The sequence below is a fragment of the Pteropus medius genome, unplaced genomic scaffold (genome assembly GCF_902729225.1).
Source record: "Pteropus medius unplaced genomic scaffold, Ma_sr-lr_union100, whole genome shotgun sequence".
NCBI classification, from domain to species: Eukaryota; Metazoa; Chordata; class Mammalia; order Chiroptera; family Pteropodidae; genus Pteropus; species Pteropus medius.
In genome coordinates, this window is record NW_024355526.1 from 735736 (window position 1) to 759836 (window position 24101).

Genomic DNA, 24101 nt, shown 5'->3' on the forward strand with positions numbered 1-24101 from the left:
GAGCCCTGCCAAGGCACACATGTGCAAGAAACCGCGGCTCAGGGGTTCGAATGTTGGAGTCCGGCCTTACCTGGTAGTAGAGGGGGGTGGTGCCAGGGTCTGGCAGGTATGGCGAGGGGTACTGGGGCTGGTAACCGTCGTAAAAGGATCTATGATAGTAGTAGGATGCCAAGTCCGGGGCTGGCTGCGGCAGCCACTGCTGGTCCGACCGCACTGCTGCCTGGCTTGAACTACTGGACACGGCCGAGGCGCTGGAGGACTGAGGCGGCCGTGGCAACAGCTGCTGGCTCGTGTCAGCTGGGGCCAGACTCGCTGGTAGTTGGGCTGAGTCTGGGGGTTGGCCTTGCGCTGGCGGACTCCTTGGGTGTGAAGGTTCTGGAAGCGCTGCTCTGGGCCCCTGCGGGGGAGTTGGCGCTGGCTCCTGCTGGGCTCTCTCCAGGCCTCGCTGGTCCTGAGCGTCTGTCGTCACCTGCTGGTAGAAATGGTCTGGGTTAGGTGGCCCAGGCCGCCTGGGTTGACTGGGAGTGGGGTGCTGGTGAGAAGTGGGGCCATCGGAATGGGGTGAGCTCTCCGTCCTTACGGGAGTTCCTGACGTCCTGGGGGCTGCGGAGTCCAGGGCTCCTGGAGTCTCTTCCCGGTTACTGGGGAGCTCTGCCTTGTGACCGGGCGGCCCCGAGGTGGCGTTGGCGGGCAGCACCAACATCACACCTGTGTCCCCAGCAGGGCTAGTAAGCAACTCTGGAAGGGCAGTCTCTGCACTGTGAATCTTTTGAGCTTCTAGAAGCAAGCTCTTTGGAGCTGGATGAGAGGGCGGATGAACCAGCAAATTAGCAGGCTGAGTGGAAGCCATTTCAGGTGTACCAGTAACCTGGGGACGATGACTCTGGGTAAGACTGTGAGGCAGAGGGGAGGAGACCTGGGAGCTGGCCGGAAGCCCAGACAGAGCGGTTTCTCCGGAATCACCACCAACGGCCCGGCTGCTCACCACGGCTCTGTCTCCTGCCCAAGCATCTCTGTGGGACCGAGCCTTCTCGGTGGGAGTCGACGAGGTCACAGAGAGATTGACGGGCTGAGCAGGGCTACAGCTCTGATCAGGCTGGGCGGCCACGACCGGCTGATTCTGCAAAGACTCGGTGGGCGGCGAGGACAGCAGACTGGCATAACCGGAACTCGCCTGCGACAGAAGGGCCTCCTCCTCTCCCATTTGGGGAGGGTTCTCGAGATTCTCAGACGCGCCCACGCCGTCGCCACTCTGCAGAGGCGGGAGGAAGCCCGGCGGCCGGGACAGCGGGTCGGCTGTCCCCTCATCTGGAGGCTGAATCACTTCTGAGGACTGCGGCCTCGCGGGCACGTGGAGTGCGGGCGCGGCGGGGGCGAGGAGGACGTTGCCTCCGAAGTCCGGCAGCTCGTTCTGCGCCCACAGCGTCGTCGCTGGGCTCTCACACTTCGCGGCTCCATGGGCCCTAGTCATGGGCCTCTTCTCGGGTGTCAGGGGCACGGTCTCCAATGGCGCGCCCCCAGCGTGCGGCAGCCCATGGCCGGCCTCCGTGGGCGTGCTCAGACGTGGAGAACAGACCCGGGCTGGGCATAGGGTCTCCATGTTGTCCGGCGGCTGCTCCAGGTTGCCCGGGCAGCTGTCGGGCGGCGCGGCAGCCGGTCTGGGCTGCCTCTGGTGGGCACGGGTCTCCCTCAGCTCGCCCACCATGTTGGCGCGATCTGCCTCGACCGGTTTGACTCCAACGAAGTGGGATTTCACTGGTTCGAAAGAACTGTTTGCACTCGTCTGGAATATCCCTGTGGGTTTTGGGGGGCTTGGGGCTGAGGGCTGGGCCAGGCTGCCGTGGTAATCCAGGCTAGCAGGGGGCTCATCTGCCTCGCCTCCCACGGGAGAAGAATCGATTTGCTTAAAAAAGCTCCCTGAAGCCTCGTCCTCAGGTTTCCCAACTTCTTGCTGAATGAAGGTGCCCAGGTCCTGGGGCCTGGAGGCACCTGGATGGCTCCGGTGGCTCCTGCCATTGTAACTGGAAGACACACTATCGGATCGCACGGGGTGCAGCGCTGCATCCAGGGCCTCAATGTTTGGGCCCTCACCTCCAGCATGGCCCACAACACTGCGCCTGGGGACGGCTGGCCCGGGAAGGGGCCCGTATCTGAGCTGATCGCCTGGGGAGGAAGGGTCCAAACTCGGGGGTTCGCGTGGCAGAACCTCTTGATTCTGAGTGAATTCTGAGTTCTCAGCGTTCTCATAGTGCGAGCTGCCAGCGTCCCGAGTCCTCGCACCTGCTGTGTCGCCCCACACGTCAACAACGGCTCTCTCGGTGGCCGGTTGATCGTGCTGGAAGCCTGCAGACTGAGGGAAGAAAGGCTGGGTGTCTCCTCCCCGCTGTGTGGTCTCACTGTTGGAGGCGCTGAGAAAGGCCTGATAAACGCCGCCTGCTCCCACGTACGCAGGAGGGTGGCTGAGTCCAGGGCCGAGGGAGACCCCATCAAAGTCAGACTGACCAGCCAAGCCTGTTTTTTCAGAGGCAAGGTTCTCCTCGTTTTCTGTCTCTCCCCCTTGGAAAAACATGGAGAGCACACCCGAGTCTGCTCCTGGCAGGGCCTGGCCGGTCCCAGGCCCCAGCGGGTACTGCAAATGGCTTTCTGGGCTATTTCCCTGAGTGGGGGGGTTCACGGGAGCAGGATCTGGCAACTGCTCTATCTTCATTCCTGGACTCGGCCTCAGCTCCTGGCCAGCCCGCGTACTCCCAACTCTGAAATTCTGCCTGAACGTGTTTTCAAGATCAAAGTTACTTCCTGCGTGGTGTCCACTCTGCAGGCAGGGTGTCTCATCTCTTCCGTCACGGCCCAGTGGTCCTGGTAAAGACGCCAGTGGGCTGTGCTGCTCGTGGCCGGGACCCTGGTGTGGGTTGGATGGAGTACGGAAGTGGCCAACGCTGGTGGCCTGCGGCACCATGTTCTGGACGGATCCTTCCGGGCTGGGCCAGTAATGCTGACCCAAGGGCTCTGGGCCCCCTGGCCCCCAGTGCCCCGGCATTTGCTGACGAGGCTGAGAGAAGAAAGGGGACGCTGCTGGTGCTGCAGCCACGTCGTGCAGGTTCTGCCCACTCGGGGGTCCGTCAGGCCCAGGCGGGTCCCTCTGCAGATGGCCCCCATGGAAACGCTCATGACCTGCTCCTGGAATGTGCTGAGTCTGAACCTCACGCTCAGAGCTGGAGGCGCCCTCGGCACTGCTGTTCATCTCAGGCCCAGGCGGTGCTGCAGGGGTCGACACACTGGAAAACGCGCTGGCATCTGCCCTGGGCTGCCACAGGGGCCCCAGCAGAGGCTCGCGGGGTCCTTGGGAGCTACTCCCAGTATTTGCGTGAGGCATAGGCAGACCAGGGCGCTGAAGAGACATGGGTGGGGCTGGGCCTGGCAAAATGGGTGGGCTGCTTTTGGACGCACTGCCCAGCGATGTGTTTTGGAGCGCCTGTCTGCTAAAGGCAAACGGATCCGTCACCGGCTGCGATGGGCGAGTTACTGGAGCCACCGGTGCATTGGCAGTCACCTGTCTCCTGTACGGGCTGGTGGACCAGAGCATGCTCTGCGGATTCCCGGTTGGAGGGGGCCCCACCACGCTGGGTGGGACGGCCTGGGGCGGCGGCTGCATGACCGGTCTCTTGCACAGCTAGATGCCGCTTACAGAAAGAAGCAGGAAACAGGCTTTCCTTAATCTGAACTAAAAAAGAAAAAGATATAATCCATAGAGTCAAAGTTCTGACTATAATCAGGAAAACTAAGACGAAAACCTGAAAATGATTTCACATCATGTTAAATCCCGGGGGACACATCTCTGCCACGCCCACTCCCCAAGACCTGCCACCCTGTCCCGGGAGTGCCCTGAGCGAGGATACGGCATGGGAACACAGAAGCTGGGGATGCCCTGGCTGAGTGACTTCAGACAAGTCACAGCCCTTCTCTGGGACTCAGTTAAGTAACCCGGCTAAGTAACCACCCAGAATGCCCGCTGCCTCCGTGAAGCCCTCACCGAGCTGGCAGGAATGAAGGAGAACCTGCCAGCCTGATTCGCTCCAGGGACGTAGTAGCTTCTCCTGTAACTTCTCACTAGATCCAGAAACGTCTCACTAGATCTCGATCCAGAAAGAGCCAACTCCTCTATTAGACTGCATATCACACTTTTCACTCTGGTGACTCTTAAACCTCGGAAGGAAAACCAAAGTTGAAACTGTGCTATTCCGTTTTCTTTAATGAAAGAGCATCATAAAGTACAGAGTAATACAAGCTGCAAAACACACGTGTAAAATAAGTTCATCCAAAATGCCTTTTATCCCACCGTGGAAATGTCTCACCCAGGGCGCTGGGACTGGGTAAACCCCAACTGCCCGGCGAGGCGCCTCTAACCGCTGGACCACGCCTGGGGAACCCCAAGCCCATGTAAAGCAGCTGCAAGAGTAACCAAATGACTGGATTCAAACATTTAAATGATAGAGAGCCAAAAACCTTTTACAGAAAAAAGTGCAAAAATCCTCTTCCGTGCTTTTTGTTGTTTTCTTAAAAAAATACATGAAGCATAATCTTGAAGAGTTAACCTGTAATTTTAAGACAAAAAATCCAGTCCTGTCTCTTTACAACGCCCGTCTCTGGGCATCGGTCTCACCAACAGGTTAAGGTTAGCCACTCAGGAGAAAAGCAAACACCCAAGGGAGAAATGGCGGAAGGACTCCGGAGTTTAATCCACACGAGTAATGCTTTTGTTCTTGGAAATCCGACACTTGGATAGAACACTCAGGAATGTATTTTAGGCAAAGCAATTTACAAATAGTTCCTTTCCCTATCTGAAAACTAGTCCCACGGACCTCTTAATTTGCTACCATTACTGCCCACAGATGCCATCCTAGGCCAACAGGAAACCCTGTCCGACTGACAAGCATTTTGAAACTCACTCGATTTAATGGACTGTATCTTAGGAACAGCAGCAGAGACCTCACTTGGTCCAGTCATTTTAAAACACAGCACATTTACAGCCAGCCTCAGCCTCATATGGACTGAGGGCAGGACAGGCAGAGCCCTTCCTCCCGTCCGTGAAAACGGACACCCAGGACGCTCTCAGGATGCAACTTCCACCTTGTGAGGCTTCCGCAGCGGACCGTCAACCAGTCCAAGCAGCGAGGGGAAAAAGGACAGGGCACAGCACAGAGGATTCGTTCGTCAGGTATCACTGAGAGCGAGACGGGCCTCCCGCTGAGTGGCCTGGGCACACTACTTCCCTTCCTGCAACCCCGTTTATCTATGAAGTGAGAGAACGTGACGATTTTGAAGGTCCCTTTGGGTTTCATCTTATGAAATTCTACTCACAGTGGATTCTGGGATACCCTAACCCTTCCCAAGGTTTAATACAGAAATCTCATCAGAATCTAAACTTCGCAGGTTTCTACTTAAATGTTTTCCTTGCAGAAACTCTTATAGTTATGTCCTCAACTCCTGGACTAAGAACTTTTTAGAAGCAAACACTATTGCTTCCCTACAGAGTAGGTCGCCCGCTCTCCCCCCTTCGCCACTTGAGGACTTTAATGAAATACAAATTTCGTGAAAAACAATCTTGAACGATCTTAGTCTTTTGCTCTTCTTCTATTCACCAGCAGAGAAACAATGCAACTAACTGCACATCACTTACTGTACCACAGGGCATTCACTCTGCCCAGGAAGTCACTCCGCGGCCTCCAGTCACCTGACTATAAAAGGCGGACTGTTTCAGAGACCAGCTGGCCCTAAAGATGCACCGCTCGTCAACCTAGCTCTCCAATGAAAGCGCTCGTATCTGTGGGACGTACTCAAGCACAAGCTGTTTTCAATATAAACTCCTGGCTACTGAACTGAGAGCTTAAAGCACCCTCCCTCCCTCGCTCCCAGAGCCGCTGCCTCAAGCTGCAGGTGTGCGAACCAACATGAGCAAGAAGCACCTATGAGTCTACCCTCTGCCTCGCTCTCCTCTGCTAGACTATGGGATGCTTGACCCAAAGACACCATAAACTCCAACTTTTCTCAGTACAAAATTAAACATCTTTAGATATCAAAGAAAAACGGGGAGTCTAAACACTGCTAAGAATGACAAAGATCCAAAAGGGTACCCTGACACTCAGGACAGAGTTTGCAGAACGAATCAGGTTAAAGTTTACAACACTACCCTAAAGGAAACTCTCAGTACAATTTGGAGACTCACCGCAGAAACTGCGACGGAGGGTAGGTGAGTAACAAGGAACAAGCGGCACTATTTTGCCTCTTGTCTTTGTAAGATAACAGCACCCAGGACACTAAGAAAAGGCAAGGGGGAAAAGGTGCGGGCAGGGTGGCTATGTTCAAACTCACACAAGTGTCACTAAGAACAACTGTGACTCAGCTTGCTTCCTGCCATATATGGGGATGGAAAGCACCTGCATCACATATGTATTTAGAGCAGAAGTTAATAAGCAACTACGTCCAATCTGCAAGCCATTTAAAAGTGAAGCAGCAAAAACATTTTAAATGGCTGTGATGTGTCCAGATGCTCCACTAAAACACTTTCATCACGAATAGAGCGGCCCGGTTTACGCACCCTCTAACCCTTGATATAAAACACAAGCACTCGACCTCTGTTGCAAAACCTTAGTCACCTTGCCACCAAATTACCCACAGACAACAATGCTGCTCCGTGCTTCAAGTGCAAGTGTTTCCTCATCTGCTTGGCTCAGTAGAAATCTTCCAAACAATGAGGACAAAACTTCAGAACCTCAGCAGCAAAGGACACACTAAATTGTTAGATTTCCTAAGTGTTTGTACTCTTTAAAAGTTGCAGGTCTGGCCTATTTTCCATCCATTCCAACACGACCCCACACCGAGGCCTCCATGGCTGACACAAGTGTCAACAGAGCGGGGCCGACAGACCAAGGACCAAGGGCCCGGCCGGCTAAGTGTGGGGTCCGCGTCAGTCTGACCGGCGGGCAACACGGTGAGGGGAGCCGCTTCCCGGCCCCGCAGGCTCCCACCCGCCCCGGCATCCCGGAGACGCGCCACCCGCTCAGCGCGGGGCCCGGCCCGGCCGCCTCCCTTCGCCCCGACCCCGGCCCTCACCGGCGCGCCCTGAGGCCCGCGCGGACTCCCCCCCGGCCTCTCCGCGACCCCGGGCGCTGGCCCCTCAGGAGCCGCGGGCGGAAGCCGGCCCGGCGGCTAAGACCGGCGCAGACGCGGCGGCCGCAGCAGCCATTTTGGCACACCCGGATGCGGTCGCCGCGCCGCCGACGTGTCCGGCCGCGACGTCAGCGCACGCCACGCCCGGCCGCCACGCCAGCCAGCCCCGCCCCTCGCAGCCGTCCTCGTGACGCCCCGCCCCGCCCGTCAGCCCCGCCCCTGGCAGCCGCTGCGGGGACGCTCCGCCCCGCCCCTTCGCCCACCCCTCCCGGCGTCCGGTCCTTCACCGCCTATCCCGGCGTTCCGCGACTCGGCCCCGCCCACCGCCCGCCCTCACGACCCGCCCTCATGCACCATCCCGGCCCCGCCCCGCCCGCCGTCCAATCCTTCACCGCCGCATCCCCTGCCGCCCCACCACGACAGCGTCCCGCCCCCTGGGCCCCGCCTCCTCCCCGCCCTGCGCCCACCTGCCCCGCAGGGCGCTCGGGGGCCGCCCTGGGACGTCGCCCCGGTTACGCCGGCTCCTTCTCGCCGCCGCTTCTCGTCTTGTGAGAAGAGTAGGGATTCTCCAGTCAGACCCAAAGGGAGAGTCAGCCCTGCACGACCGACGCCAGCAGGTGCACCCGCCGACGACAGCTACTAGACTGAGCCGAGAACCCGAGTGGCGCCCTGGCGCAGGCGCGTTCCTCCCATTCTGCCGTTGGCCTCGCCGGCGAGGAGTCGGGCGGGAGGACACCGCGCGTGCGCTGGCCGCCGCGGCGGAGTGCGCGTGCGCACCTCGAGGCGCCCTGCCGGTTGCCTGGTTACGGCTGTTGGCTGCTCCGGGTCCCCTTTCTGCCGGGGAAGCTGATTTCCGTTCAGACCTAGCTCTCGGGAAGCAATGCCCGTCTGCTCCGCACAGAGCCCTGGAAGGAGCGGACGCCGCCGGTCCCACTGCCCACTTGTGCGCGCCTCGAAGGTCGTCCGGTGCACCCCAGCCGCACGCCCCCTCTTCCCCGGCTCGGTGCTCTCCTCCGCCGGCCCCTCTGCTCCTTCCCGGTGCACACACTCCGTCCGGTCCTTTCCCTCTGCCGGGCGCTGGGCTCGCTGTCCTCAGCTCCTCTTTTGTCTGCCCTGATATCCTTCGAGGTCCCTAATGCTTCTTCCAGAGAGCAGCGAGCATCTCCCCCTGTGCCCAGGATTGTACCCTCAACTGTGAAGACCCGTGGATGGAGCCCCTAACCGTTGTTGAATGAACGCGACACCAGAGGCACCCAGCGACAAGCTAGGCTGCTGGGCCTCAGCCTCCTGCTCCTCCCATGGCTGCTGCCTCGTCCTGGCGCCCACCTGGCAGACACCATCTGAACCCTCCCATGGAGAATCTTAGGGAAGAAGGGGTGCTGCTATTTGTTTATTCATTTTCCCGAGGAGAAAAGGGAGGTCGGGCCCACTCACCTGCACACCTGCCTACCAAGAATGGGGAAGAGCGGCAGCCCGCCCCACTGGTCCCGGCTCCTTCCAGAGAGCAGGAAGGGCGGCGGGCGCACCCATCTGACTTTGCCTGGCCACTGAGCTCCCAGTGGCGGCGGCTGCTGCTTGCCCCACAGTGGCCGAGGTGCGTACCCGGGGTGGGAGGGCACCTGGTCACCGGCGGGCCCCAGAGGCCTGGGAAGAAGGAAAGTGTGGTTCGGCATTTGTTTGCTGTGACGCTGACAGCAGCCACGCTGTCAGAGCCCGGGGTGGGGGAAGTGGGCGTTGGGACAGCTTCAGCCCGTCTGACGTGGCCGCTCCGCTAAGCTAACATTTGTCTGGCAGAAGTGGCGTTCCCAGCCTGTTTCAACACAGCGTTGAGGAACACGTGGTAGCTCTCAGCCCTGGGCCCCACTGCCCTTGATCCATGTCGTCCTGTGGGCCCCGTGCTCTGCCATGGCTTTGTCCCAGCAAACCACTCCGCGGGTAGATACCCTTCTTGAAACCGAGGAATGTGGGGGTGAGAACGCCGACTTCTCCCTGCTCAGGCCTGGCCCCTCGTCGCTCTCAAAGAGCCCAGGAGTCGGGGCCCAGACTTGCCTACCGGTGTCCTGAGGAGTCCAGTGTGTGGCCCTGGTGGGCTCTAACCTGGAGAGACCACAAGCTGCAGACACCAAGCCACCCTGGTCGAGCGTGAGACCTCTGGGCCCTGGGGCAGGGCTCTTAAAGGGGTGGCATGGCATGGACTCAGGCAGTGTGACTTTAAGGAAAGCTAGGATCAGCTAGTTGACTCGTAAGGACCTCGGGCTTTCTTCCTGTCCCTTGCGCCCTCTTGCCAAGCTTCTGAGTGGAGACCTCAGGTTCTCAGGGTCTGTAGCCTGGTGTGACAGAGCGAGTCCCAGGCCCACGGCTGAGCTGTCCAGCCTCTGGGTCGTGGAGACCAGGGCTCTGAGTCACAGACCCTCCGCTTCGAGGCCCGCCTGCTACCAAGAGGCTGTGTGGCCTGGGTCAGCTTCCTTGACCTCCCTGTGCATCAGGTTCTCGTCCACCTGGGGTTCAAGCAGGGTTGGGGTTCAAGCGGAGTGAGCACGTGGACAATTTGGGGCCTGAAAGGGGGCGCTGCTGATCACGTGCTGGGGCAACAACCATGAACTGGAGCTTTCTGGGGCAAACTGGGATGTAGGGTAACTGGCTGCAGAACGCTCGGGGACCTGTGCCCGGGAGGTGTGCTGCCAGGACTGCCATCGTTACTCGCAGGCTTCCTCCCCTTTGCCCATGGAGTCGGCTCTTCTCTCCTCTTGACCGATAGAAAGCCCCGCCGTCGTTACTCGCAGGCTTCCTCCCCTTTGCCCATGGAGTCGGCTCTTCTCTCCTCTTGACCGATAGAAAGCACCTCCCCGGAGCCCCCCGAGGCGGCCTAGAATCAGCCTCTTTCCCGGGGGCAAAGTCGTAGCTCCCCACGCAAAGTTCCAGGATGGAGTTATCAGCACATGACACAGAGCAGACCGGGTACCGGGCTGCATTCCTGCCGAGGAGATGGGCAGAGGCCAGGCCAGAGAACCCTCCGTCCTTTCCGTGGTTCTGATGGTCAGCCTCTCCCGTTGGCCCGTGCTGTCCGAAGGGACCGCCGCTCAGCGCTTGCCGGGGCTGGCCTGAACCCAGACGGGTGCCAAGGCTGAAGTGCCGGTATCTTCAACTTTTGATGACCTGTTGTAGTTATAACCCTTTGGACATACTGACTTAAATAAAATACATTCTTAAGATTTCTTTCATCTGTTTGCTTTTTTAAATTTCAGTTACTAGGAAGTTTAAAACATTCCACAGTAGTTGACACATTTCCACCGGACAGCGCGGGTCTCGATGGTGAGAGCGTCGCAGGAGGAGGGGTCAGGGGCCCCACACAGCATCCCAGCCTGGGGCTTGTAGCCACCTCAACTGTGGAGCCGGCACTCTCCCGACCACCCACCAGCCCTCGAGCTGCAGTCTCGGGGGCCCTACACCTCTCACCTCTGCCCTTCACCCCCTGAGCGTAAAGTCACTGCATGGAGTGAGGTTGGTGGATGTTCGTGGGGCGGGCCTGCTCCATGCCGGGCGCTCCGCTCAGCGCCTGCCACCTAGATGCTGTGTGCCCTTCATCAGCTTCCTTAACCTCAGGAAGCACCCTCAGTCCTGGGTGCAGAGGCTGGGGGCGTGGGCGGGGGGCCTGCCGGGCTCGGCCTGGAGAGAGGAAAGGGCAGCCTCGGCGAGAGAGGGCTGGCTGAGTGGGCCAGGCAAAAGCATGTTAGGGCCTCAGAGGTGGTGTGAGCTGGCAGGGAGGGCTTTCCGGAGGAGGCCATAAGGCCTGAGGACCAGATGGTTGGAGAGGCGGGGCTAGCAGTCAGGTCCTCTGGGAGAAAGCAGGTCTGGAGGCAGGGATGGCTGTGCGTCCATGTTCTGTGCATCGGGGCCCTGTCAGGGTGCGGGCACCTGAGGTGGGCATCTCAGCCAAATGTCAGGGGGAGGGGCACCTCCATGAAGGTGCAGACAGAGCTGTGAGGCCAGCACCGTGAGAGCCATCCCAGGCCCCCGGGGGCCTTGCGGGAGCACAGCACATCCAGCCTTGCGCTTACGTGGCCAAGCTCGACAGACATCACCACCGGCCACGTCGTCATCATCGTGAGCACAGCACCATCCCTCACGTCCACCATCTGGAAGTGGGCCTGGCACCTAGCCATCTCAGAGAACTTTCTCTTTGAACCACTGAGCCAAGTACTAAGCGTCTAAAGCTGGGAATAAGCAGCAGGGGCTAAGGGAGAAGCCGGAGGAGGACGCCGACTCCGCACCCGCCCCGGCCGCGGAGAGCCGAGCCCCGGGGAAGCTGCGGGTGGCCCGGCGGCTGAGCCCCTGCTGCGTGCCAGGCACTGCCAGGGGCTGTGGCTGTGGCAGTAGGACAGACAGGTCCAGCCTCTGCCCTTGGGGAGCACGGACCCCGGGTGGCTGCAAATACCCAGTGCAAGGCCTGGGCCCCACCTGCTGGGGGCACAGCAGGGGCAGGGATGGGGAGGAGCACTGTGTCACGAGCAAACAGAAGCTCGTGCAGTGGCAAGGGACGGAAACCTGGGAAGCGGACTCGGCGTGGTGGCTGGTGGGCCCGCACTCAGGCCAGGCGAGGGGATTCGCGCTTCATTTCTGAAAGCAAGGGAAGCGTTCTGGGGCTTTCTGTCCAGGAATGACATCGACATCGACAGCATCAGTTTAGCCTCCTCTCCCCAGGCGATCTGGCAAGGCGCTAATAGAGAGCCGGAGCCTGGAAGGTGGCCTTGGGGAGTCTAAACTAGCAGCGAGGCTGCTGGGGCCACACTGGTGGGGACGGCCAAACCCCAGATGACCCCCGAGGGCAACACTCTCTCTTTTGCTGCCAGCTGCATCCACAGCTCCCAGCCCAGCCCAGCCCAGCCCAGCCCAGCACCTCACACATGTCAGCCCAAGGAACAGGACAGGAAGGCAAGAGTCCTAAGTACCAGTGGACTTGGAGGCTGGAAGTGGGAGCTGTGGACTGGGAAGAGGAAATGGCCTGGACGGAGCCGGGCAGAGCTCCAACACCTGCAGGTTGCCAAGTGCCAGGCTGGCTGCGGCATTAACTCTTGGCAGTGACCTTGGCAAGTCCTTCCCTGAGCTCATTTCTATGTCTGAAAGGTGATGGGTGAGTGACACAGGCCTGCTAGGCCCCTCTAGTCCTCCAAGAGGAGGTGACCCCTCAAACGGTTATGAGAACTTGGACTCAGGAGTCATGCAGCCCTGGCTCAAATAGGTGAACTTGGGGAGGTCGTCTGTCTCTGCGAGCCTCGGCTTCCTCATTTTTCAAATGGGATGATAAGACCGTCTCAGGAAGTGGCCATGAGCGTTAGGTGAGGTGCACATGGAAACCAGGCACTCACCTGGTTTTGGGGGAGTCCTGGTCGGGACCTCATTTGCTTGCACAAGGGAGCACTGGCAGGATACTGCCAGCAGGGGGAGACAGAGCACCGCCTCCAAGTGGCAGAGCTGGGCCCAGCAAGACATTGCCTCCTGGTGGCTCCTCACAGGACAGCGGCTCTGGGGTGCTGGCATCAGGGACACGCAGGCTCATTCAGAATCTGGCCTCAGTGCAGCCAGAGGAAGGTTGTTGGCTGCCCCCATCACCCCCAGACTGTGCCCTCCGTGGGGGCTATCATTCATCTCTGGACTCCCCAGAAAGGGTGGAGGGATCCTCTGCAGACATCAGGTGCTCCATTAAAGTCCCCCAGAGTTGACTAGATGGCATAACAGAGGATGCTTATTTTTCAAGCTCCATGTGCAGTGACTTCATGCTTCTGCTCTGGAGCCTGGCAAGTGCTGCTTTATAAGAAGGATGACATTCAGCTTCACGCTGCACCCACTAGGGGCACTGGCGACCGTGAGGTCCTCAGCCAGGTGTGGCCAGGGCGAGTGTCACTCCGTGCCAGAGTCCTTGTCTTCCTTTCCTGTTACAGATAAGCAAATGGTTGGTGGGGAACAAGGAATTTCGCCGAAGCTCACGCTCTTCCCTGGGGCTTGTCTTTAAGACGAAATGACAGAGCTGACGAGGACTGTAGCAGAACGTAAGGTTTGCCTCGGGCTGGGGTCACTCTCACCACAAAATGCTGTGCCATGTCGTCAAAGACACACGCGGATTCGCAGGAAAAGTCATGGATCTAATGATAATCACAGGATGGTAACATACATTGATAGTGTTTATCAATAGTCCCCGGCCGTGAGGTCCAGGAATGGCCTCAAGTCCAAGATCGTGTGAAGCACTGCCACCTCTCTGAGCCTGGAATTCTGGTCCCAAGCAGGCACGGTGACGGCTCCCACTGAATGGGGCTACGTCCTGGCTCGAGGGAGCCCACGCAGGTCCGCTGGGGGCGGGGCAGACAAGGGCGCCATGTTAGGGTCCTGGTGACAATGGCGCTGTGCCATTTCTGGGACAGGGTGCCGTGCTCCGTGCTCCAGGAGCTTAGAGTCAGTGTCAGCGACCTCATAGGGCCCCCACACGCCCAGGAGGTCAGCTGGGAGCAGTTCCTACTCTACCCCTGAGAACACTGAGGCTCAGAGACACCAAGTCACCTGCCTGAGGCCGCAAACATGACGTGATCTCGGGTGGGAGGCACCATGGGGCTAGCTGGTGGCCGCCCCGATATCTTTAAGGTGTAGGCACAGCGTTTCCCAGCCCGTGGGCAGCTGGCCCTCCTTCCCTCACTGCAGGGGGGTTGGTTAGGGACACTTGGTGCGCGCTCTCTGGAGACCCAGGCACTTAGATCTTGCAGAGGCCTCTAAAGCCCTGCAGTGAAGATCCCCTGACCAGGGCCCCAAACCCCTCTGTCTCCCACCGAACACGCTTTGGACCCAGCACTTCCGGTCCCCGTTGGTGGCGGGATGAAGCAACCACACGGTGTAGGTTTCTGGTTGAAATACTTTTACAGAGCAATCCCTGGGCATCATGCCAGAGACCCGTGTTGTGGGCGCTCCCCACAGGAAGTGGCCATAGCAAGCTCTGCAGAGTCTGCCTGTGCCAGGAGCCCTGTCCCCTCCCGCCTGCGGTTTCTGGATTGCGCTGCCCCCAGGCGATTTGTCACTGGGCTGGGAAGCTCCTGAGCCAGAGTGGAAATGGCTCCACCAGCCCAGCCAGCGAGCTCGGTCTCCCTGACGATCCCCCCAGGGCACGGGGGCGGCTGGCGCCCACCGAGTCCAAGGTGTGGGGCGGCCACATCCGGGGCTCGCTCTTGAGGGTCTAAATTTGCACCATCCACTGTAGTGGGCAGGAGCGACACGCAGTGGCTGAGCATCTGACCTGCGGCAGGTCCAAACTGAGGTGTGCTGTGAGCCTGAAACACGCTGGATTTCAAAGACGGAATGTAAAATACGTGGCTAACTGTGTTGAGATGACGATATTTTGGGTACAGCTGGTCCTTGGACACCACAGGTTTGAACCGTCAGGGCCACATAAACATGATTTTTTTCCAGTAAATACTGTAAATGTATTTTCTCTTCCTCATGATTTTCTTAACATTTTTTTTAGCTTCCTTAATGTAAGAAATCAGACTGTGATACACAGAACATACAAATGATGTGTTAACCGACTCCATGTTGCCGGTAAGACTTCTGGTCGACCGTAGTTATTAGTAGTTAAATTTGGGGGGAGTCAAACATTACACAAACATTACACACGGATTTGACTGTTGGGGGTTGGCACCCCCCAACCCCCACGTTCTCCAAGAGGAAACTATATATTGGATTCACTAAGATGTATTATTAAAATAAATTTCACCTGTTTCTTTCTACTTTTCTAATGTGGCTACTAAGATATTTCGCATTGCATACGTGGCCTGCTTTACTTTTCTGTTGGCGGTGCCGCAGTACGTCATCCTGGAGGCTCGGAGGATGGTCCCCTGTCCCTTCACGCGGGCATGAAGGAAGGAGGCCTCAGGAGGGCACCTCTGGTGTTGACATCAAAAATACAAGCCTCCAAGTCCCCAGGGTGTGGCACCCTGAGGAGGGAACAGGGGCCAGGGCAGATGTCCGGTGCTGCTGGGAATGTGGCCTCTGGGACATGCATTTGGCCCCCAAGAGCTGTGAACTGGTACCCTGTATGAGTCTGCTAGGGCAGTCATAAAGCACCACAGACCCGGTGGCTTAACAGAAATTAATTTTCTCACAGCCCGGAGGCTGGACGTCTGAGGCCCAGGTGTGGGCAGGGCCGGTTCCTGCCGAGGCCACTCCCTGGGCCTGCAGATGGCCATCTTCACACTGCGTTCCCATGTCATCGTCCCTCTGTGTGTCTGCGTCCTCATCTATTGGCTCAGGGCCCTATAGGGTCAGGGCCCACCCTAGTGACCTCATTCTACCTTAATCACCTCTTTGAAGACCCATCTCCAAATACAGTCACATTCTGAGGTCCTAGGGGCTGAGGGCTTCCACATTCGAAATTTGGGGGGACACAGCTCAGCCCACAGTGGACTTCCAGCTCAGGGGCATCTTGGCTAAGCTGAGCCCTGGGTGGAGGCTGTGTCCCCCCTTGGAGGTGCACAGTAGCCAGGCAGGGGCCGGTGAAGGCTGACTCAGGGTCCAGCAATGGAGAGGGCAGCTCGGAGGGAGAAGACCTGGCAGCGGGAGCAGGTCTGGGCCCTGGCGGGACAAAGGGGTGGATCTCAGGCCCCCTTTCACCCTACAGTGTGCACCTCTGGGGCCCTGGGGACCTCCACCAGCCCTTCGGAACCTGGAGGACAGATCAGGATTGAGTCCCAAGGAAGGAATTGAAGAGCCGGCAGGGGAGGGCAGAGCAGAGCGTACCCCATGGCACTCCCCTCACCGGTGGCCCTCTATGGGGACCTCATCTGCCGGGACACAGGAAGGGCCAGGTTTCTAGGGCACCCACTGCGAACACGAGACGTTTCAGGCTCAGAGGTGGCGTCGTCTCCTCTGTGGGGACTCCGATGACTCTGGGGAGCACAGAGGTCCTCCTTGAAACACTGGGTCCCCCGAGGACCCGCCCGCTGAGTCTGTGGGAACCCCAAACCCTGAATGAACTTCTTGGGAGGTCAAACATGGCTCATTCTTTCTTTCTTTTCAAAATTAATTTGTCAAGGTAAAATTTGCAGAGCACAAAACTAGACATTTATGGACACGATACTCATAAGTGGCCCCAGGAGTCGGCAGCCTTCACTCAGCATGTTCCTGGAGTCCAGCCCAGCTGTAGTAGGTGTCAGAGCTCCGTCCCTTTTCATGGCGGAAAAATATTCCATTGGATGTGTATTAGTCTGGGTTCTCCAGGGAAACCGAACGGATGGGCTGTATATATAGCATGAGAAGAGGTTTATGATAACGGATTGGCCCACACGAGGATGTCCCCAGAGCTGTGGCTGCCAGGCAGGAGACCCGGGAGGGGTGATGTTTCGGTCTGAGTCCAGAGGCAGGAAAGACCGACATCCAGCTCAGGCGGTCAACCAGATGGAGCTGCCTCCTGCTCAGGCATTTTGGTCTGTCAGGTCTTCAACTGATGGTCGAGGCCCACCCACATCGGGAGGCCACCTGCTTTGTTCAGCCCACCTATTCAATTGTCAGTCTCAGCCAGAGACAGGCACATGTGGTCAAATGGCTCAGCCAAGATGAGCATAAAATCACCATCACAGTGTGGGTGGGCCACACTTGGTTCTTCTGGACGTCGGCAGAGGGACCGGCCCCACCTCTTGGCTGCTGCAGATGGTGCTGCTGTGAACACGGCGTGCACGGCCTCGTGGGAGTTTGCCTTAACTTCTTTTGGGTGTACACCTGGGAGTGAAATTTGGGGCTGCTGGGAGTCCTTGGGTAGAATTCAGGCGGAGCCCCTCCGTCTGAAAGGTGGGGCCCTTGCCTAATGCCAGTTCCCGGAGGCTCTAGTCCGGTACCCGAATCCCGTGCCCAGCACCCGAATCCCGTGCCCAGCACCGTGATGAGCAGCGGAGGAGCTTCCAAACGCAGTGAGGAGAGCTTGGCCTCACACTTGTCCTTGGGTTGCAACACCTTGCGGTGCAGAGGACACAGGACTCTCCTTTTGTTAATGTGGTTTGAATACACCTGCCTGAGGCTACGGCCATGGCCCTGCGGAAGAGGGGCGGGGCCATGTGGAGGAGGGGCGGGGCCACGTGAAGAGGGCGCGGGGCCATGTGGAAAGGAGGCGGGGCCATGTGGAGGAGGGGCGGGGCCACGTGAAGAGGGCGTGGGCCATATAGAGAGGCGCGCGTCCTGCGGAGTTGGAGGCAGACAGGAGGGATAGCAGAGGCATACATGGGCACCTGGCAAGGGCACAGTCTGTGGCCATACTCTGTATTCCCAAGAAAATGGTGCTACTTGGCCTGCACCCTCTTGGGTTCACAGCACCTTCTCAGCTCACTGTGTCAGTCCCTTGATGGCCCTGCTCAGGTGCTTCGAGGGCTGCCTTTGCCCTCCCCAAAGGGTCTGGAAGTCCCTGCTCACACCCTCCTGCCTGCCATGCCTAGGTTGAGTGAGTGGTGCCTTCACCCTGTGTGGCCCAGAAGGATGGGAGAGCCTGGAACCTCGTGTCACTCCAGATAGGTAAGTCCCCAGTGATGGGGCTGCATGCGCCCTGCTGTGTGTCCCTGCTTCCCAGCACGGGCCAGCGATGTGTGTGTGGGTGGAGGGGGGGAATGGGGAGACTTGGCCCTGGCAGATGCAGAGCTGGATGTAGAACAGGAGACAGCGTGGCTCTGGGCGGGGGCTGGGCGGTCTCTCCAACATTCTCTCGTCAGCAGGGGCAGGACTGCGGGTGCCTCAGAGGAGAACAGCCTGTCCCTGTCCCTCTGTCCCCCCACCCCTCCCTCCCAGAAAGGGAGCCGACACCACAGCCAAGTTTAGCAAAATCTGGATGCCGATCAGCATCATTTTTATTGTAAATTGTTAACAAAAAGAGATGAAAAAAAATACATCATATTTATCACCTACAGTTTTGCATGTAGTTAACTTTTAAAAAAAGGTTCCTGTTTCTGTAAACTACACTCTATTTTATAAAGCACAGTAAGAATCAACATCTTAGGATGTGTCCGGTCATACCCACAAGGGGCGGCACAACACCGGCCCGGCAAGGCCGGAGAAGCTGCCCTGAGGCGGTGGACACCTGCCTGAGCATGCGGCAGAGCCTTCCTGGTTCACTCCTAGGAGCCAGGATGTTGGCAGCTGCAGGTCACAAGGCCTGGGGTGTGAGCGGAGCCCCGTTCTGACACCCATCAGCATGACCCGACAGACTCGTTCATTCAGATTTTTTAAACAAAATCCACCTTTAAAAATGTATTTACAGACATTTCTTTGCCACAGGCTTATACTTGATATTGCAAGAATCTGCTCCTTCCCTGGGCTCACCGCCCCCTCAACCAGGAGGGGTGGCCCTCGAGCAGACTCCTGTCGCCCCGAGCCCACCGCCTCAGCTGCGTGTCCCACCAAGCCCCGCCAGGCCCCGGGAGGGACAAGTGGCCTGTGCGCACCACCAAGGCCAGACACAGCCACGTTTTTTTCAAAACCTCGATGTCGGTTGTTACTCTGGCAAGTGTCCTGTGGAAACGGGGCCCATTGGCTGAGCCCGGCCCCGGCGGTGCCCGTCCATCTTCAGCTGAGCCTGGGAGACGCTGAGTAGAGATACCGAGGCTTCCAGCGGCGTCTTTCCCCAGAAAAGGGTCGGATTCCTCCACGCGGGGCCAAGGTGGGCACCGCGCGGCCACGCCTGATCTCATTCTACATGATGCTCCTATACCAAGAAGGGCCAGGGGCAGAACAAGAACTGGCAACACCAATGGATGACTACATAACACTGAACCTGAAACAAAGATTCATGATCGGTACCCCGAACGTCTTCTCGGTATACCAAGAACACGCCGTTAAAAGCACATTTTCCAAAAAAAAAAAAAAAAAAATCAATATCCACCAAGCATGTATAAACCACTGTACGTTTTACTTTCCTTTTTCAGAGACAACTTAACCCATGTGCCAAAGGTGTGAAGGTTCCGCCTCACTCTCTCCAGATGCTGGGCGGGGGGCGGGTGTGGGGGTGTCTGGGGCCCCGGCACTGGGAGAGTTTTGGACAATGCTGGCTCAAACCTCCCCTCTCCGACATCTCTTTTTGAGTTTTGAAAAAAAAAAGTCAATAAATAAATGGCATTTATAAATCATGAATCTTTGTTTATATATATATTTTTTACAAATACATAATCTTTATCCTACGTAAGAAAACCCAACTGAGAACTAGTCTATCGGTGCCATAGAAAACAGTACATATAAATAAAAAGACAGTGTTTCCATGTAAAATAAAAGTACATAAATAAATACTAAAAAAAGAATTTCAAGTCCTCGTTCTCTTATTTTGTATAAAAACATATTTCTTTCTACAAAAGCTCCCTGGGTCAGCCCGGCGTCCGTGGAGCACACGGCAGCCGCCCGGCAGGGCCTGGGAAAGGAAGCACAAGCCGCCTGTTTACTTGAAGGCCTCCGGGACGTGGGCGATCTGGGACTGCATGCTGGTGGGCGGGCTGGAGATGCCCTCGGACCAATCGGAGATGTTGGAGTGTGGGGAGGAGCTGGACCACTGGTCGGGGGACTCGGGGGACGGGGTGAGGAAGGGGTGCTCGGGCACCTGCAGCTGGTGGCTGGGGGTGTTGTCCATGGGGGAGGAGTAGCTGTGCTGCGAGGGCGGCGTCAGGAACTGGGCGGTGGTCATGGGCGGGGCCAGGGAGGACGGCAGTGACGTGGGCAGGGCTTGGCTGTCCTGTGGCAGGGTGGTGTGCACTGCCAGGCTGCTGGGGCCCAGTGGCTGCACGTCTGCCTGGCTCGGCTCCCCGCCCAGGAAGCTCCGGCCGATGTGGCCGCTGGCGGCCGAGCTCACGCCGAGGTGTGGCTGGGGCGGTGGCGGCAGGTTCTGCTGCTGCTGGAGGCTCGGCGGCGGCTGCATCTGTAAGTTTTGCTGCTGCTGCACCTGCTGGGTCGGCACCAGGTGAGGCTGGGTGGTCAGCCGCGTGTTGGGCAGGGCCTGGTAGCTTAGCATCTGGGACAGGGCAGTGGCGGAGAGGCCGCCGTGCAGCGGACCTAGCATGCCGTGCTGGAGGGCAGGGGCCTGTGTGCTCAGCGTGCCCGGGGCCACGCTCCCTCGCAGTGGGTTGTACTGGTTTGGCACCAGACCACTCTGCAGTCGAGACAGCCACTCGCACTGGCCGTTCAAGCCCGTGGTTCCGCCCACGGCAAAATTCACGGCCCCGCTGCCACTGCCAGAACCCAGGACCGTGCTGGTGCTGGAAGCCACGGGCAGGTGGGAGAGGCGTGGCGGCCCAGCCTCGAAGGCCAGCCGGCCGCCCCCGCCCAGCGCTGCCATCTCGGGCTTGGCCGCCACGCCCAGGTGGCTGAGGCCCAGGTGGGTGTCGGGCATGCCCGGCAGGTGGCTGAGGGGCACGGATGGGGACTGCTGGAAGGGGGAAGGCAGGAGGGGTGGCGAGGCCACGTCCGACAGGTAGCCGTGGGGCGACTCGAGGGAGTCCACGGGGGACAGCACGCTCGCGCTGTCCAGCAGGCAGCCCTTGCCGTCCTGGGACTTCTTCCTCCGGGCCTTGAGGTCCCTGGCCTCCTTGCCTCCACTAGCCAGGCCCTTGGTGCTGGGCTTGCGGGCCTTCTTGCCCTGCACGGCGGGCCTGAGGCTGCCCAGGTAGCCGCTGGGCGAGCAGAGCGGGGGCGACAGGGTGGGCGCACCGCCCAGGGGGGCGCCGTGCAGCGGGGGGCTGCGCGCCAGGCCGTGCTCGTCCAGCAGCCGCACGATGTCGTGGTGCATGCGCTCCTGTGCGATGTCCCGCGGCAGGCGGTCCATGTGGTCGGCGATGTCCCGGTTGGCACAGTGCTCCAGCAGTGCCTTGGCCGTCTCATAGCTGCCCTCCCGGGCGGCCAGGAACAGCGGCGTCTCCTCCTGGGGGCACAGCACGGGGTGGCTGCGGTCACCCTCGCCGCCGCCCCGCCACCGGGGGACCAGCAGGCCGGCTGGTCATCAACCTGTGCCATCGGGGCCACCCCCGCTCGGTGACAGCCAAGGACAGGACACAAGGTCCAGGTCATGGAGAGGGACAGACAGAACGGCTGCCACCGCACCACTCACTGTACTGGGACACGCGTCCTGCAGCGGTGGCAGCCTACACCTGGGAGGTGGCAGCAAATGCAGATCGAAGGAAGCGAGAGGGCTAACGACACGCAGGCCCCAGCTAAAGCGTCCACACGTGTGTGCCCAGGCCCCGCCCGGCCTTCCCAGGCCAGGAAGCCGAGGCCCAGCAGTTTAAGCTGCAGGTCTAGGGGACCCGTGGTCAGCAAGGACGGGTGCTGGGTGGAAGGACAGCCGGCCCTGCGCGGCCCCTCGCCGCCGCCCCCGTACCTTGCTGTTCTGCATGTCCTTGTTGGCACCGTGCTTCAGCAGCGCCACGGCGGCCTCCACGTTGTTCACGGCCGCGGCCCAGTGCAGGGCGGACTTGCCTGCATGGGGAGAGCGCGAAGGGTTGGGGCGGGCCAGGCTGTGGTGGGCCCGTCCCCGCGGCCAGGCCACTGCCCGCTTACCCAGGTCATCCACGGCGTTGACGTCGGCATGGGAGTTGATGAGGTCCTCCAGCATGCCCTCCACGGCCAGCCGGGCGGCCAGGATCAGCGGCGTCGTGCCGTCGTGCATGCGGGCGTCCAGGTCTGTGGCTCGGTTCCGGATCAGGATCTGGGTGACGGGGAAGGTGTCAGACTCAGTAAAGCTGGGCCCGGGGCCCCTGGCCCGGAACCCGTGCCCAGCATGGACGAAGCCCCTCCTGGGTCCAAATGGCCCCAGCAAGCCTGGACAGTCACGGAGGGGCAGGGCCCCACGGCTGCGGCTGGAAGGACCAAGGGCAGAGTGCAGGCCATGCTGCCCAAAGACCAGCTCCTTGGTGACCACGTTTGGCCTCATCTGACCCTCACCACAGACCTGGCTGCCACCACCGCTTCAGGACAGAGAAATCAAATCCCTGCCCAGCCACAGAGCCAGTGCCTGCATCCCGGCTCCAGACACTGGAGCCACACTCAGCACCGCTGCCCTCTGCCATGTCCCTCCAGACACACAGGAGGTGCTGTTCATCCCAGGTCACAGGCTGCAAGGACGGCGAGTCTGCCGGTGGAGGAAAAGCTGGCGCCGAGCAGTGTGCGGGGATGGCCTCGTTCCTGCGAAGCACCTGGGGGAGTTAAGTCCCCACGGGCCAGAAGGGCTGCCACCGCGAATGGCCACAGCCTGCCTCCAGGGACTCCTTTACATTGTCCCCTTCCGGCTAACCTCAATTTCTGATTTCCATAGGACAACACGCTAAAAACTATGAAATCCAAAGCCCTGTGGTAACCCCCCCGGCTTACTGCCCATCTGTGCAGGGTAGGGCTGCCCAGACCTGGGGTCTTGCAGCCAGCGGACCAGTGGGCAGCTTGCAAAAAGAGCCTCTGTCAGGGACATTCTCCAAAGACTCAGGCATCCAAATCCCCAAATGCCCCATGTCCTGGGCTCCCCAGCAAGGCCGAGGCCCGGGTTTGCAGGCAGCAAGCAGCAGCCTCTAAACCCCACTTCGCTCTGCCACAGGCTATGCCTCTGCTGTGGCCAGGAGGGAGGGACGGGAGCGTCTTGGGTCAGGGTGAGGAGGCCCTGCCCTCGGCCTTCTGCTGGACCACCTCCAGCTGTGCCTCCCTTCGAGGACGTGTGGAGTTTGGTGCCCTCCCCAGCCACGTGCCCTGCTCAGAGCAAAGACTTAGGATAAACCTGTCTCTGCTTAGGTTATGCCTAGGCTCAGGGCTCTGGGTCCATGTAAAGCGAGGCACTGGCCCAGAGCAGAAGGGAAGGCCGGCGGGGGACTGGTGGGGGGGCGGCGCGTGAGTGGCAGCGGCTCCCACCTGGAAGACGCCCTGGGCGTCAGCAGACACAGCCGCGTGCAGCGGCGTGCGCCCCATGTTGTCCTGGATGTTGGCGTCGGCGCTGGCCTCCAGTAGGCGCTTGGCCGCGTCAGAGCGTGAGTAGCGGGCGGCCAGGTGCAGGGCGGTCTCCCCGGTGCGGTCCGTCTGGTTGTGCAGGCTGGCGCCCTGATAGATGAAGTCCGAGATGACGGCCGGTGCGTCCTCCTCCTCCTCGCTGTTGCCGGTCTCCAGGCCCCCTCCGCTGCACGAGGCTATCATCAGAGGCGTGAAGCCGTCTGCGGGGAGGCGGGGACAGGGTGCGTGGTCAGGAAGGCTGGCCACCCCCCAGTAGCAGCTCCAGCCAGGGACGACGGTCCTGAGCCGGTGGGCAGCAGTCTGCACACGTGACCCAGCCCGTGGTGGTCCTTGCACATGTGGTTGCACCAGCTGAGGCCATCAAAATCAATCTGAGCTTCCCAAGGGACAGAGCCAAAGTGACCCCCGCGGCTCTGCTTATGACCTGCCTAAGATTTCTGCCGACAATCCACCCAAAACAAAGACGATGTAAAAATGCAGTTAAGAAATCAACACTTCACATGTCCCAAAAGATTTTGAGAGGAAAAAATCAATTCACGGGGCCCAGCGGGCTCAGGGTCACTCAAGAGGAAGCAGGTGAGAGACAGAGCGAGTCTTAGGACAAGGAGCATCTTGCCCCCCGCCTCCCACACTCGGCTTCCAAAAGACTGATCTCGGGGGGCTCAGGGGAGGGAGGTGCGCGGGGTACAGACAGAGAAGCACGGGGAAGCACAGGCTGCTGGACCAGAGCACCCCTGGGTGGGCAGCCAAGCACCTACCAGGCCCACGGACGTTGACGTCCATGCAGTCGGTGTCGGCCTCGCCCTGGGGCGGTGTGGGGGCCATGGCGGACACACGCAGGTCGGCGGCGTCCAGGTGCTGCTGGGTCCACTGTCGGTGGTCTGTCTGGTCATCCAGGTCAGGAAGAACCACTGGCTCCTCGAACTAGGGAAGGGGGCCGGGAATCACGTTGT

General features: G+C 59.6%; 2 protein-coding genes across 13 annotated transcripts in view; both read right to left on the reverse strand.

Moving 5' to 3' along the window:
* The window catches only part of SEC16A (SEC16 homolog A, endoplasmic reticulum export factor), a 29598-nt gene extending 20776 nt beyond the window's left edge, over positions 1-8822 (reverse strand). For 4 of the 12 annotated variants that reach the window (XM_039858952.1, XM_039858951.1, XM_039858948.1 and 1 more), the window contains exons 1-3: positions 4031-6213; positions 581-3721; positions 71-472 (exon numbers count right to left, since the gene is read on the reverse strand). In XM_039858952.1, the coding sequence (XP_039714886.1) occupies positions 71-472; positions 581-3652 (3474 nt within the window). In that variant the 5' untranslated portion in view covers positions 3653-3721; positions 4031-6213. Of the gene's footprint in view, positions 1-70; positions 473-580; positions 3722-3997; positions 6214-7110; positions 7285-7634 lie in introns of those variants that run through there. The other 8 variants (XM_039858945.1, XM_039858942.1, XM_039858944.1 and 5 more) reach the window with 8 other exon arrangements.
* A 10469-nt stretch (positions 8823-19291) lies between these two features.
* Positions 19292-24101, reverse strand: part of NOTCH1 (notch receptor 1) — a 42441-nt gene continuing 37631 nt past the window's right edge. The window contains exons 29-33 of the mRNA XM_039858968.1: positions 23907-24074; positions 23053-23348; positions 21718-21865; positions 21539-21636; positions 19292-21082 (exon numbers count right to left, since the gene is read on the reverse strand). Coding sequence (XP_039714902.1) covers positions 19610-21082; positions 21539-21636; positions 21718-21865; positions 23053-23348; positions 23907-24074 — 2183 coding nt within the window. The 3' untranslated portion in view covers positions 19292-19609. The remainder of the gene's footprint in view (positions 21083-21538; positions 21637-21717; positions 21866-23052; positions 23349-23906; positions 24075-24101) is intronic.